Raw genomic sequence first — 13,916 nt, 5'->3', positions numbered from 1 at the left:
AAAGCATGGGATAGAGATTGGGCGAGATGTTACTCGCCTCAGATGTGATGAAGAACGATACCCTTCGTTGAAATCCAAAAGAAACTACTGAAAAAACCCTTTGAAACGTCCCAAAATCACCAAGAACACCTAGGGTTTGAGAGAGGAGAGAGGGGGACTAGAGTTTCTGGGGAGAACTGATGAAAAATGAAGTGTTTTCGGGTAGAGGAGCATATATATAAACAGTTAAAACCCGACCCGAAACCAAAACAAACCCGACCCAGAAAAACCAGAAAACCCTCGATGAGTCGACTCATGACAGTCATGGGTCGACTCATGAGCTGAAAACTGAGTTCTTCGACTCTGATGCTTATGATTTGCAAATTTGCAAACTCAACCTCATAACTAATGCATATATACATTCTCATAAGCTCAAAAATGCTAGATTTCATGCACAACCATGCCATGAAGATATTTTTCACATACTGAATATTGCGTTTCACTAATATCCACATGTATGAATTATCAAAATCAACGGGGTCTTACAATATGATCTTATGGTGTAATTTGAAGAGGATGGAGAAACAAAATATAAAAAAATTAAAAACAACAAATATGAGAGTTCTATTTTTTATCACCTTCTTCTAATCTAATACATGAGATCATTTGAGACACACACACACATGAGATCATTTGACACACACACACACACACACACACACACATATGTTATATTATGGGAGAAGTGTTCCTAAGATGACGCCTTAGATAATCATCTAAGGACGCGGCCTAAAATTACATGATTGAGCTACATTGTAGATGATATCTAAAAGTCTCTTCATATGATGCACGGATCTCTAGGTTTCATTAATGGATAGATACTTTGGTGGATGATCCACTTAATTATAGTTCTAATTGACTAACACCATAAAAGTTTATACTCACAAATTATCCTGGTTTTAACTTTGAGTTCTACTTGACTGACCCCACAATGACTAGATAGAGAATAAATTATATATCCTCCTTTATATAATAAAGAAAATTAATTATTTGAATTTCCTCCCTCCCACATGCAGTTAAGTTTTTAGGACTGACTACTCCTAAGTCTCTTATAAATATGGTATCAAAGCAAACCCTATCATCCTAGTTGCGAGCGAGCGATGGACAGTCAAACGTGAGTTATAAAAGATATTAGTTGCCTCATTCTAACAAACTAGTGTGTACTCCGTGCAAAGCACGACCCCTATTTTTTAAGCTTTGCATTTTAAACCTACCTCTCTAAGGTTTAGTACATTTAATTTTATTATTTTATGTTTAAAATTAGAAATTATATCTACCGCTCTATACTTAAAACGACATTGTTCATGATACAATAAATACTACACCATGAATAGTAAATTTACTCCTCTATGCTTAAAGGACCCAAAGATTTACTGTTCATACTACAGTAAATTTGGATTCTCATTTTGAGTATAGAGGAGTAGATATCTTCCAAGAATGAGTTCTCTTAAATTGTTATTTTACTTAAAAGAGTATTGTTCATGCTACAGTAAATCTTAGATTCTCTTTTAAGTACATAGGAGTAGATATCTTTCAGGAATGAGTTCTCTTAAATTGACATTTTACTTGATATCATAGCCTGATGTGTTGCATTTTCTTAGCGGTAATTAATATAAATTTAACAAGGATTAAAATTCATGTTGAATATATCTACTGGACATAACATGAACTTTTCAGGGGGAGTGCAATTGTTTGTTATGTTCTCACCACAAAGGAAATGATTTATCTGGAAAACAATGTATAAAATACATTATTGTCTTGACCGAAAAGGGCAAGCGTCTTATCAAAGACATTGTAGCGTGGAGAAGGGGATTTGAGTTTTAGTGCCAGCTGGACATCTATGTATTCGGATGGAGTTAGATCCTTTCCAATTACATAGTAACTAGTTTCAAGCCCGTGCGATGCACGGATTTATATAATACTGACATGATAATCTTTAAAAAAAAATAGACAAATGACAAATAAACTATAGTTTTATTTAAGAATAAGGAAATGAAATCATACCTCAAAGTAAATAGAAAAATAGGGTGCAAACCCAAGATGCACTGGCTACATGGATGGACAGAAGAAATTTTCTAAGTCTTCATATATGCAGAGTACTTTTATTTCCCAACTTCTTTTTTGGTAAGTATTCAGTGGTTTGCTTTGCTGAATGTATTAAGTTAAGATCTCTACTTCCATGAAGTTGCTTCCAAGATCAAGCTCATTTGAGGTATGTATGGTTTTAAGGATCCCTCTACGATAAAACCAAAACAAAGCCAAACCAAGAGTTTAACCTTCATATCATGCCAATTATTTTATAAACATATTTACATTTACAATGATTACTTAGAGAGTTACTTCTCATAAACTTTTCAATAGGATAATATTTTGACTAAACATGAAGTATATTAACTCACTAAAAATGATAAGTTTCTACAATTAAAAACAGAACAAAATCAAATAATAATTTGATAAGAACATCATCAACATCATTAATGGCAATAATCATTAAAAACAGAACAAAATCAAATAATAATTTGATAAGAACATCATCAACATCATTAATGGCAATAATCTAAAAGAATCCTTAAAAAAAGTTCAAGCATCCAATATGGTGAGCTCATATGGCCCAACAATTTACATATAGCCTAACAAATAGCGCATGGTTAGCACATATGGTCAGCATAAATTTAAGTTTAGTAGTAAGAAAATAGGTAAATAATAAAAAAAAAGTTTAACAAAACATAGTGCAAAGCACAATACATCCTTTTATAATTGCCTTTATGGACACCAAAGTATATCATCTGGGATGCTCAAGCACTTTAATCTTTAAGGATCCACAACAAACAACTGGTACATCAAAGATAAAGGAAAAAAAGAAGAAAACAACCAAATCATAATTACTGAGGTTGATACAATGAGGTTCATTTAATAAATTGATGTAATGAGGTTCATTCAAGCAATGATTTAAAGGAACATGGTACAAAATAGAGGTCTTGGTGATGATCCATAAAGTTGATGGCGATGCAAGCTCAAAAATTAGATAGCTGAAAATTTTATGCATAAATATCAAAAGTTTATAATAGTTTTATGATTACAAAAAGAATGTATTGAATGATCAAATTAACAATAAATATTTAATGAAGTTATGTGAAACACATCAAAAACAAAAGTCTAGCGGCCATGAACAAACTTTAAATAATAATGAATAGTGCTTTACATTACAACTATTGATGCAGCCCTAGTTTAGATGAAGTGAAATTGATCAACCAATTCTAAGTCTACTTTCCTTCAACATTCTTACAAAAGTAAAATTTCACAATATGTTATATGTTGTCAGAGCAGTATTCCTTGTACAATATTCATGAATTAGTCCTCAGTCTGCAACAGAAAAATGTATGACAAAGACAAACCGCTACACATGCGAAGTTTCTTTTATATAAGCAATGCATTGCCAGCTGCTTTGGATTGTTCTATTAATAATTAATCACCAAGTATCCCTCTAAAGGCAACAGCTTTCATCGTGGTAATTAGTCAATCTTTCCATTACCTTCCATCTAATTTTTTCTCATCTGCCACCAGCCTCCCATCAATAAAGGTGTGGCCTGGATGGTCAGTCTAGTTTAACATAAATCTAGGTGTAAGATGACCTAAAGTCAGCCACTTGGATGGGTCTAATCAGATGCCAAGCTAAAAGTTTGGGTCAGCCCCCTCCCGCTCCTTGCAGAAGAAGGAATGTTTACAGCTTCAAGATGCAAAGGGTGTAATGGAAGTAAATAGTGCAATTATAAATTTTGAATAATAATACAGGTTGAAACTCACCTGTCCAAGATGAAGAAAACTGTGGCTATATAGATTATACTTTACTTCCCTAAATTCAAGAACATGTGAGAACTCAGGAGGCAGAGGCTCGCTTGAAACAAATGTTACCTGGTATAGAAAAAAACAATACTTATGAATCTCTAATCATATAATTATGGACCAAACTAAAAGTTGCAGTCAGCAACTGCCATCTCAAATATGTACCAACGACAACCTATAATAATATGCAACAAAAAATTAAGTGGCAGCCCTTATATCGTAAAGCATGAGCCACCCAATTTGATGGTGTTGGTAGTTTAAATACCTAGATTGATATTATTCTTTAATAGCAGTAAAAGTGTCGTAAATGTCTCGCCAGGCCAAAGATTCTAGAACATCATATGATGATAAGATCCATGAGATTATTTACAAACTGGCATTGAAATTTCATAAATCATAGTTACTATAAGTTATCACAGATGCTTTTATCTCCAATATTTATGTCCAGTACGGTTGTACCCAAGTTGTAAGACAAATTTATATATGACAAGAGGCATTAAGCTGATAAAAATCAAGAGCTCCCTGCACTCATTAAAAAATTAACATTGCTCGCCCTTAGAAGCAACAAAGAATGTCAGGCTAGCTCTATAATGGTATAAAAGTCTCATTTTCGAAAAAGAATACTGCTTAAGCCACAATCAATATAGTAATTTCCAGGAGAAAAATGTTGATGAAGTGAAATTTGAATTAGTATCAAAGGCCCTTGTAAAATGAATGCTTACCGCCTTACACCTCATCGTGACATTCAAAATTTGTCAAGATGGACATAGTCTAACTTCTTCCTGTAAAAAAAGGACCTTCTGTCTCAATATTTGAATTATCCACAGATTCTCATGGAGTTTATACTTCCCACTGGAGGAACATCTATGTAATCAAACATATTCTGAGATATCAAATAACAAATTAACAAAGTTGAGTCCCACTGGAGGAACATCTATGTAATCAAACATATTCTGAGATATCAAATAACAAATTAACAAAGTTGAGCTGCTAAAGTTAAGTAAAAATTTGCAAATAAGATTGAAGAACAATTACTGATCAATGGTAGAAGAATTTGCATCAGTTGGAATTATAGATAATAAGTAAGCTTTGGCAAATTAAGAAAAGCGAAAGCTATTAAGATTAATAACAATGTAGAAGAATTTGCATCAGTTGGAATTATAGACAATAAGTAAGCTTCGGCAAATAAGATTGAAGAACATTTATTGATCAATGGTTTAAATTGACAGTAAATAAGCTCTGACACAATCAATTGTCAAAATTAATACCTGCTCGATGATAACAAAATAGTGGGAATTAGCCTGCATAATAAAGTTTAACAACAGTGAGTACCAATCGAATTTACAACTTCTGGATGTGTTAGCTAATTTAACAAAAACTTCTTCAGGTCAAAATAAAAGTAATCATATACAAAATGAAAAAGAACGAAAACTTCTTCAGGACAAAATCTTATATGCTATATCTCCCTTTTTCACAGAATATCTGGTTTTTATCCATAATCAGCCCTGCGGTTTTCAAGGCTCAAAGACACTACAAAAACTTCACAGAATATCTGGTTTTTATCCATAATCAGCCCTGCGGTTTTCAAGGCTCAAAGACACTACAAAAAAATTATAGAAGTTCATTAATCAGCCCTGCGGTTTTCAAGGCTCAAAGACACTACAAAAAAATTATAGAAGTTCATCTGGTGGAAATAAAAGGAAACAGGGTCATTTCAGACATGATTTGCAACCAAGCACACCGACATTGGAGGTATTCAGATACATTGTCATAACCGACTAAAGTAAATTAGGGCACAATGCATATTAAGTACTAAGAAACATGTTAGGAATGATAGAAGTTAAATGATGGAAATGACAAAGCCTTGTGTCACAAATATAATAACAACCAGAGCACCTTCTTAATTCTTCTTTTTTTTCTTTCTCGAAACAGCATCAAATTGATGATATGATTCATTTCACAGAAAATCAGATAAGTAAACTGAAAATTTACAGCTTCAAGGCTAAATGAGAATCCATGAACCTTATATTTATTGTTCTATAAACATAATAATGTGTCACATATGCACAACGTGCATATAAACTTGTTAACTAGACACCCACCAGTCTTTTTTTTAATCTCGGTTTAATATGCATCTCAAGATTAATTCCAATGTTATTGCACAAGTTTGACATCAAAATATCATTTTTAAAAACATGAAAACGTGGTAATACTGACATGTAAAGAAAGAAAACATTAAGTAAGAAAATCCCTTCACCTTGAGAAAATTTAATAGCAAAACACATTCACAAACAACATGACAAAATCAATAAAAGTATAAATTCTATTATAGCTACAACTCACTGGGGAATTCTGTCACACGTTCACTCCCATCAAAATCAGACCATTCATTTCTAAAACTTTCTACTGGATTTTCTTTATGCCCATCCCCTCAAGTTGTAATCTCGTATCTAAAAGAGTTGAACTTCAACTAAAAATTCCAGTATTGAGAAATAAGATCGAACATTATAAAGTTCTTGTGTTAAAGATCGAACATTATAGGTAGGAATTTTAGCATTAATCTGAACATATGGATCACTTACAGGGACGCCGACGACCGACGACCTTCGCCTCTCAGTGACGCCGAACACTTTTCGCAGCGTAGGGATCAGTCGTCGCCGGGGGATTAGACGATGGGTTGATTTGGAAATTAGGGATGTGGGAATGAGGATCTGAGCCATGATATATATTCGTAACGAAGCGGAAGACATGTTTGTAGAATACTTGGGTTCTCGAGGAAGCTCGTCGTTGGAAATTTGGGTTCTCGAGGCGTCGATCGCGGGTAACGAAGTGTCGATCGCGGGTAACGAAGAACGGAAGAATTGGGGGAACGGTGAAATTTGGGTTCTCGAGACAGAACACTTTTCTTCTGTATAAGGAGGTAGAAGAGAGGAACGTTGAAATGGAAGAATTGGGGGAAGACGAAGCAGCTCGTCGTTGGAAATGTAAGTGGGGAGAGAAGTTCGAAGCAGAGATTTAACGTGTTGAGGCCAGGTGGCGTTTATAATTGTATGAGTTAATTTTGCCAAGTGGCATTTTTGACAGGTGGCATAACCAAGAGTAACACTTATTAGTAATAGTATACAGATTGGAGAGTATCTAATTTTTTTCGAGCTTTGCTACAGGGACCCAAAATATGGGACCAATAAATGGGACAAGTGAGGTGTCCCCCTCCTATTGGATAATGAGTTGGTCATCATTAATGATGGCCAACTCATTATCCAATAGGAGGGGGACACCTCACTTGTCCCCCCTATTGGTCCCATATTTTGGGTCCTTAAAGAATTTTTCATTTTTTTCAATCCTCACCATCAATCACAATTTCAAATGATAGGATATTCTCATCTATGACTTTCATAATCAAGTTAATAGTTTTCTAAATACTGCTATAATTTTATTTATGATCAAAATCATGTTTCTCAAAAACTAATTAAAATAATAGAAACCACTCTAATTAAACTCTTCGATATTTCAGATTTAATTTCTAACCATGTATAATTAAATCTTGTGTCAAGAAAAATAAATTGATAAAAACAGTATATTGCAACAAATAAATGAAAGTAACATAACGTGTTCATCATTCTGCTGAAAAAAGCACATAGCCTAGAGGGATTAAGATATGATCATTTTGAATTTTAATTTAGTTTGGCATTATTATAAATAAATAAAATCAAAATCACCAAATCTACCATGGTATTTAGAAGACAACTTTTTCTATTGTGAAAATCCTACATGGCATTATTTTATTCTATAAAATTGTGATTGATAGAGTAGATTAAAAACATTGAATACTCTCCAATTACCACCTAACTAAAGAGGATCCAAATCCAACTTTAAATGGTTTTATGCAATAAGGGGTTGAAGATATATCATGCTTTCTACCATATCAAGTTCATATGTGGTGATAATTGATTCAAGCATCATAGATATCTCAAATATAGTAAAGTAACCCTCCACTTTGAATCTATATTCATGTTTAGTAGTATGATTCATTTGACACCAAAATTTCTGAAAAGGCTGAACCTTACTATTTTCTATACTGATTAATATAAAAAATTTATTGATCAACTCTGTCTAGCGTTTGTAGTCCAACGGTTAGGATAATTGCCTTCCAAGCAATAGACCCGGGTTCGACTCCCGGCAAACGCAATAAGCAGCTATAAAATTTTCGAATTCCAATATTATATTAGTACGAAAAATTCCAATATTATATTAGTAAGTTACTTTTTGGGCCCCAAAAACAAAAAGCAAAATGTGTACAGGCCCCAAAAGCTGAAAGCTGACATGTAATAATTGATAAAAAAAGATTATAGTACAAAGTGTCACACATCAAGGGACCCATTCACATAGGGAAAACTATGAGGGTCTCGTCACATGAAGTTTCTGCTTTTGGGGTCTGTACACATTTTTCCCTTCCTTTTTTCCCCTTTATCAAAACTATCATTCTATAAGAGTAATTTTCTAACAAGGCTACTATTCCAGAAGAAAACTCACAACACTCATGAGATGTTTAATTGACATGGAGAAAAGGAAATTTGACCCAAAAAACCTTCTTAACAGGATCCAACTGTTTTCCTTGTAGAAATAAAAATATCTAAAATGGATTATCTAGAAATATAGTCAAATCAATTAATAAGAGGGGTGACACCCTCTTTCTTGATTTTAAGGTGAGAACCAAATTAAATATAATTTTTTTAGAAAATAAGTTTCTTATTATGTGTTTTCTTGGTTTTTTTGGCCAACCAGACATACCCTAAATGAATAAAACTATTTTGTGACATAAATGAATAAATCAAGAATTTTTTTTAACGCTATAGTTTTTCCTTTGTTAGTCCCAAATTCCCAAAAAAATATAAAAACATTATGCAACAAAAAAATTCGTTCTATTTATCCATTTATTTATTTATGGTAGCGCTAGACCAGAACCATAAACAAATGGGCTGTGACCGCCTATATTATATTAATAGACACACATTTGGACCACTTGCTGAACATGGGTCTGGGGCCCAAATACCTTTTGGATCAGCTGTTACGTTTTCCTTTTTAAGGAGCAAAATCTTCGTGCCTTATTTTTGCAACCGCTACAAATTCGTGATTATAAGGCCCTTAACTTTTTGTCCAAGGCCTTGACAGTCTGCTCCAGGATGAAAATAATGTTGGGGACTGTACTCGCCCCTTAGGCAGGGAAACGACAAAAAATAGAAAGTAATTTTTAACAATTTTACTGAGGGATTGAAGTTATTTTGCTTTAAAAACCCTATTAACTTAATTATTTTGGTCTACAAAGGCTACACGTCTTTTGTAGTTTGGCACAATTATATTTATATATCCCTTGTTGGTAAATGAATGAAGATTTAGCGTTACGACCTAGATGAATATTTCTCCAAACTGTAGCATAATAAAACTCTAGTGTTACAACTTACATAATACCATTTACATTTCTCTATGATTGATTTCGAATGATGTTCCTTTTATACTAGAACGCGATCCATTTTTTTATAGGCAATCAAGTAATATAAATCTATTCTAAAAGAAACTAAGTAGGCGTGTCCATCCGGGCCGGGCCGGCCCGGCCCGACCCGGAAATCCGGGCCCGGGCCGGGCAAAACCGGAGCCCGGACCCGGACCCGAGTACCCCGGGCCCGGTTGGATGGACCGGGGTCCAACCGGCCCGGATTTTTTTCAATTTTTTTCTTTTCATTTTTTTTTTGATAAAAAAATGCTAAAAATTAGTTTAAATTTATTATTTTTTATATAATTATGTATTAGTATATACTTATAAATTATTATGTAACTACATATTATATATACATATATGATATATTATATATATTATATATACATATATTATATGTAAATATATTGTATATATTTATAAGTTATAACTTGAGAGAGAGAAAATCGCATAAGTAGCCATTGCCCGTTGGGCAGAGAAAGTATATATATACACACATATATTATACATATATAAGAGAGTGTATACTTATATATACTTATATAAGAGAGAGTATACATATATAAGAGAGAGTATACTTATGTATACATATAACTAATAAGAGAGAGTATATATATACACACATATATTATACATATATAAGAGAGTGTATACTTATATATACTTATATAAGAGAGACTATACATATATAAGAGAGAGTATACTTATATATACATATATACTAAGAGAGAGAGTATACACACACACAAACACATTATACATATATAAGAGAGATATATACATATATACTAAGAGAGAGAGTATATATATATACACACATATATTATACATATATAAGAGAGTGTATACCTATATCACTGGTACAAATGGTGGCATTCCAGACGGAATATTCCGTCTGGAATAGTTAAAAAACCGTCTGCAATAGCTATTCCAGACGGAATTCCGTCTGGAATAGCCGTCTAGTTAGTTTCCGTCTGGAAAAGTTTAATCCAGACGGAAAATCCGTCTAGGATACATAAAAAAATCCGTCTAGAATACATCCTAGACGGATTATTCTAGACGGAATTTCCGTCTAGAATAATACATTCTAGACGGAAAAAATTTCCGTCGAGAATAATTATTCTAGACGGAAATTCCGTCTAGAATAATTATTCTAGACGGAATTAATTTTTTTATTTTTTTCCATTAAAATGGCATCCTAGACGGAATTTGAGCATTCTAGACGGAATTTCCGTCTAGAATGCTTTGCTACAGTAGTTTTTTTTTTTTGCAGAATCTACTTTAGGTTTATGTACACAATATTGAATAACAAAAAATTATATTCATATCCAACACAATCTAATTATATTCCAATATCAAATCTCATTATATTCAAATAATACATTCAACAAAATAGTAGAGAGATACATAAATTGTTTACAAACTTTTACATAAATTATTTACAATGGCTATGACACTACGGAAGCTTCTTCAACTCCTTCCCTATACATTTACTCAAACCCTCTTCTTCACCTTCTTCCTCATCATCCTGAGTGTAGACTTTGGGGTATTTAAGGGCAAATAAATTGCTTGGAACTGACAAAAGAATGAGAAGCTAACTGTTAGTAAAAAATTTTCAAATGTAAAAAAGATTAAGAGTAAGATTGAATTTGTGTCCAATGTAAATAAACTAAGGAAAGGAATACCTGCAATGACTTAGATAAAATAAGCATTTGGAAAAGCAAATAGCAATGATGGGTGAAGTTGTTAGGTCTAAGAGGTAGTGCAAGATGCCTGAACATAGCAGTAGATTCTTAAACATGAAAAGTGTCCAGGATAAGGTTGAGTAACTAATTCTAAATATCACTGAGAACTACATATTATGGAGCAATTATCATTACATCAACAATATACTAGTGTAACATACTCAAAATACAACAGAATAAATTGGAATATTTTGCTTACCCAACATTCCCCAAGATATTTCCAGAGCAGCAAACTCAGTAGGCCTTCAAGAAAAACTAAAAAGAAGAAAGAAGTAAGCAGGCCGCTAAGCATCACAACACAGAATTTTCCTGCACACAATGGGACTTAAGTAATAAAATTCACAACAATATGCATACAGATATGCAAATATTGCAAACTAAGAGCTATAAAGGATGTAATAGCCTCTGACAGTTGTCCATAACAATATGCTTATTACAGACATGTAAATATCACAAACATTTTCCAAGTAGCAAGTAAGCATTTTCCAAGTAGCAATTTAATCAGCAGACACAAGAAACATCATCAAGGTCATGGCATCATTCTAATGATAAATAAAAAAAGCACTTAACCCTTCTACAAGACTAATAACTCAGTGATTACTCACTTAAATGATTTAATCTTCATCTTCATTCAAACCCCCTCGGAAATCAACCAACGGATGCATCATTAGACAGTACTATAACAATTATGTTATCAAGATTCAAGACTTCATCTTTCCTTTTTGTTCATTCAACAAAGAAAATGGCACAAAGTAACAAAAGAAAAATCGAATTTGACCTTAAACCCTACAACAACAAAATTTGCAGGAATCTAAAGAAAGAAATTTCTAATCTTAAAAAAACGTGATAAAGCATTGACCTGTGAAATCCCAGTCTTTTAAGAACTGGGAGAGTGAAGACGCACATGCATATATCCACACATACACATGCATCCATCCATGCGCACACATACAAATACAAACTATTCATAAGGTCAAAGTGAGATGAACATGTAACCACCCTATCACAAGCAATAATACCACCAGGCTAATCAATTTGTATCAGTCATGGAAAGTTACTTCTCCTTCAGCATGTCTTTCATTCATTCACAACTTGCTAGAGTCGTGATTCAACCTGACTTACATTTCTTAAAATTTTGGTCAAAGTATATCTCTTTTTATTAAATTACACTAATTTCCAATCAAACTGCTCACATGCGGTCAAAGCATATACTTAATAATACAAGTTCATTCTAAATTAGCAAAATTAAACATAGATTAGAAGAGTAAAAGTAACCGGATGACGGGGATCACAAAACTAGGGTTTGAGAAAATTAGGGTTTGAGAAACTGTCAATATCTAATCGGGGATCAAAAAACTTCAAATCAATTGCTGAAATCAAGCTAGATCGAAAGCAAACCTCAAAGAGTTAGAGTTTTTCGACTGAAGCCCTTTTCCTGTTTGAGGGGGGAGGCGACGACGGGACGGCGAGGTCGGAGGAGAGGGACGGCGACGACGTGACGGCGAGGTCGAAGGAGAGGGACGGCGACGACGGGACGGCGAGGTCGAAGGAGAGGGACAGCGACGACGTGACGGAAAGGTCGAAGGAGAGGGACGGCGACGACGGGACGGCGAGGTCGAAGGAGAGGGACAGCGACGACGTGACGGAAAGGTCGAAGGAGAGGGACGGTGACGACGGGACGGCGAGGTCGAAGGAGCGGGACTCTCTGATTTGGGGGTTTTTGATAGAGGGTGAACGAAGAAAAGGGCAGGGGACTCTCTGATTTAGGGGGTTTTGTAATTTAATTTTTTATTTTTTTTGGTTAAAAAAAGGGAGGCAAAATTCCCGCCATTCTAAAAAAGGGAGGCAAAAATTGGTCTATGTATTCTAGACGGAAATTTCCGTCTAGAATACTATTCTAGACGGAAATTTCCGTCTAGAATACCTAGTTATTTTTAAAAAAATAATAAAAAATAAAATAACCGTCTAGAATACTATTCTAGACGGAATTTTCCGTCTAGAATATTTTATTCTAGACGGAATATTATAGACGGAAAATTTCCGTCTAGTTTAATACATTCTAGACGGAAAAAAATCTGTCTAGAATATCCCGTCTAGAATACTTGATTTTCTACTAGTGTATATACTTATATAAGAGAGAGTATACATATATAAGAGAGAGTATACTTATATATACATGTATAGTATAAGAAAGAGTATATATATACATACATACATACATTATACATATATAAGAGAGAGTATATATACACACACATATTATACATATATAGAAATATATTATATATACATATATTATACATAAATAATACAAAAAATTAAAAAATAAAAAAAAACAAAAATTACTATTCCGGGCCGGGCCCGGGCCGGGCACCAAAAAGGCGGCCCGGGCCCGGCCCGGGCCAGCTAGTATTTATTCATTAATGAAAATTATATTTTTATTAATCTAATGCACACCTAATCCTGTGCAATCAAGAGACAAGTAGTCAAGCTCATCTTTAGATATGTTCCAATAGATAATGCGTCATATATTAAATCACTTATCGCATCCACTATTGCAACTTGTAGCGTCCCACACCAACTTAAGAAAGGACACCTAACAAATTTTATAAATTAGAAAAGCTACGCAATGTATAATAACAATCATAGTAAACAAACAAACTCTATCATTGCACACCTGATCCATAGATATCCCCATCCTCATCATCAATTGCGCAAGGGATGTAACACATACTTTGTTGCCATGGAAGAGTACAAAAACCAATGAGACTCAGCTGAAAAAAGTGGGTGAGGAT

The 13,916-nt window shown here is 33.7% G+C and overlaps 1 protein-coding gene and 1 non-coding gene across 4 annotated transcripts; one reads left to right on the top strand and one right to left on the bottom strand.

Moving 5' to 3' along the window:
- On the bottom strand, positions 3,424–6,878 carry LOC109850694. Of its 3 annotated transcripts, none has more exons than XR_002249506.1 (4): positions 6,465–6,878; positions 5,151–5,183; positions 4,605–4,664; positions 3,424–3,951 (listed from the first exon to the last, which is right to left on the bottom strand). XR_002249506.1 is itself a non-coding variant. In XM_020420749.1 (3 exons), exons 1-3 carry the CDS (start codon positions 6,630–6,632, stop codon positions 3,769–3,771), a joined length of 384 nt encoding a protein of 127 aa, XP_020276338.1. In that variant the 5' UTR covers positions 6,633–6,878; the 3' UTR covers positions 3,435–3,768. The 3 variants fall into 3 exon arrangements, 1 of the variants encoding a protein (XP_020276338.1); XR_002249507.1 differs by having other exon boundaries at positions 3,425–3,951; positions 4,605–4,765; XM_020420749.1 differs by lacking the exon at positions 4,605–4,664 and having other exon boundaries at positions 3,435–3,951.
- On the top strand, positions 7,999–8,070 carry TRNAG-UCC. The gene has a single exon. It is a non-coding gene; the product is annotated as a tRNA-Gly (tRNA).

Source organism: Asparagus officinalis, chromosome 7, assembly GCF_001876935.1.
Source record: "Asparagus officinalis chromosome 7, Aspof.V1, whole genome shotgun sequence".
In the NCBI taxonomy this organism is placed as follows: domain Eukaryota; kingdom Viridiplantae; phylum Streptophyta; class Magnoliopsida; order Asparagales; family Asparagaceae; genus Asparagus; species Asparagus officinalis.
This window is presented reverse-complemented; position numbering and strand designations above follow the sequence as displayed.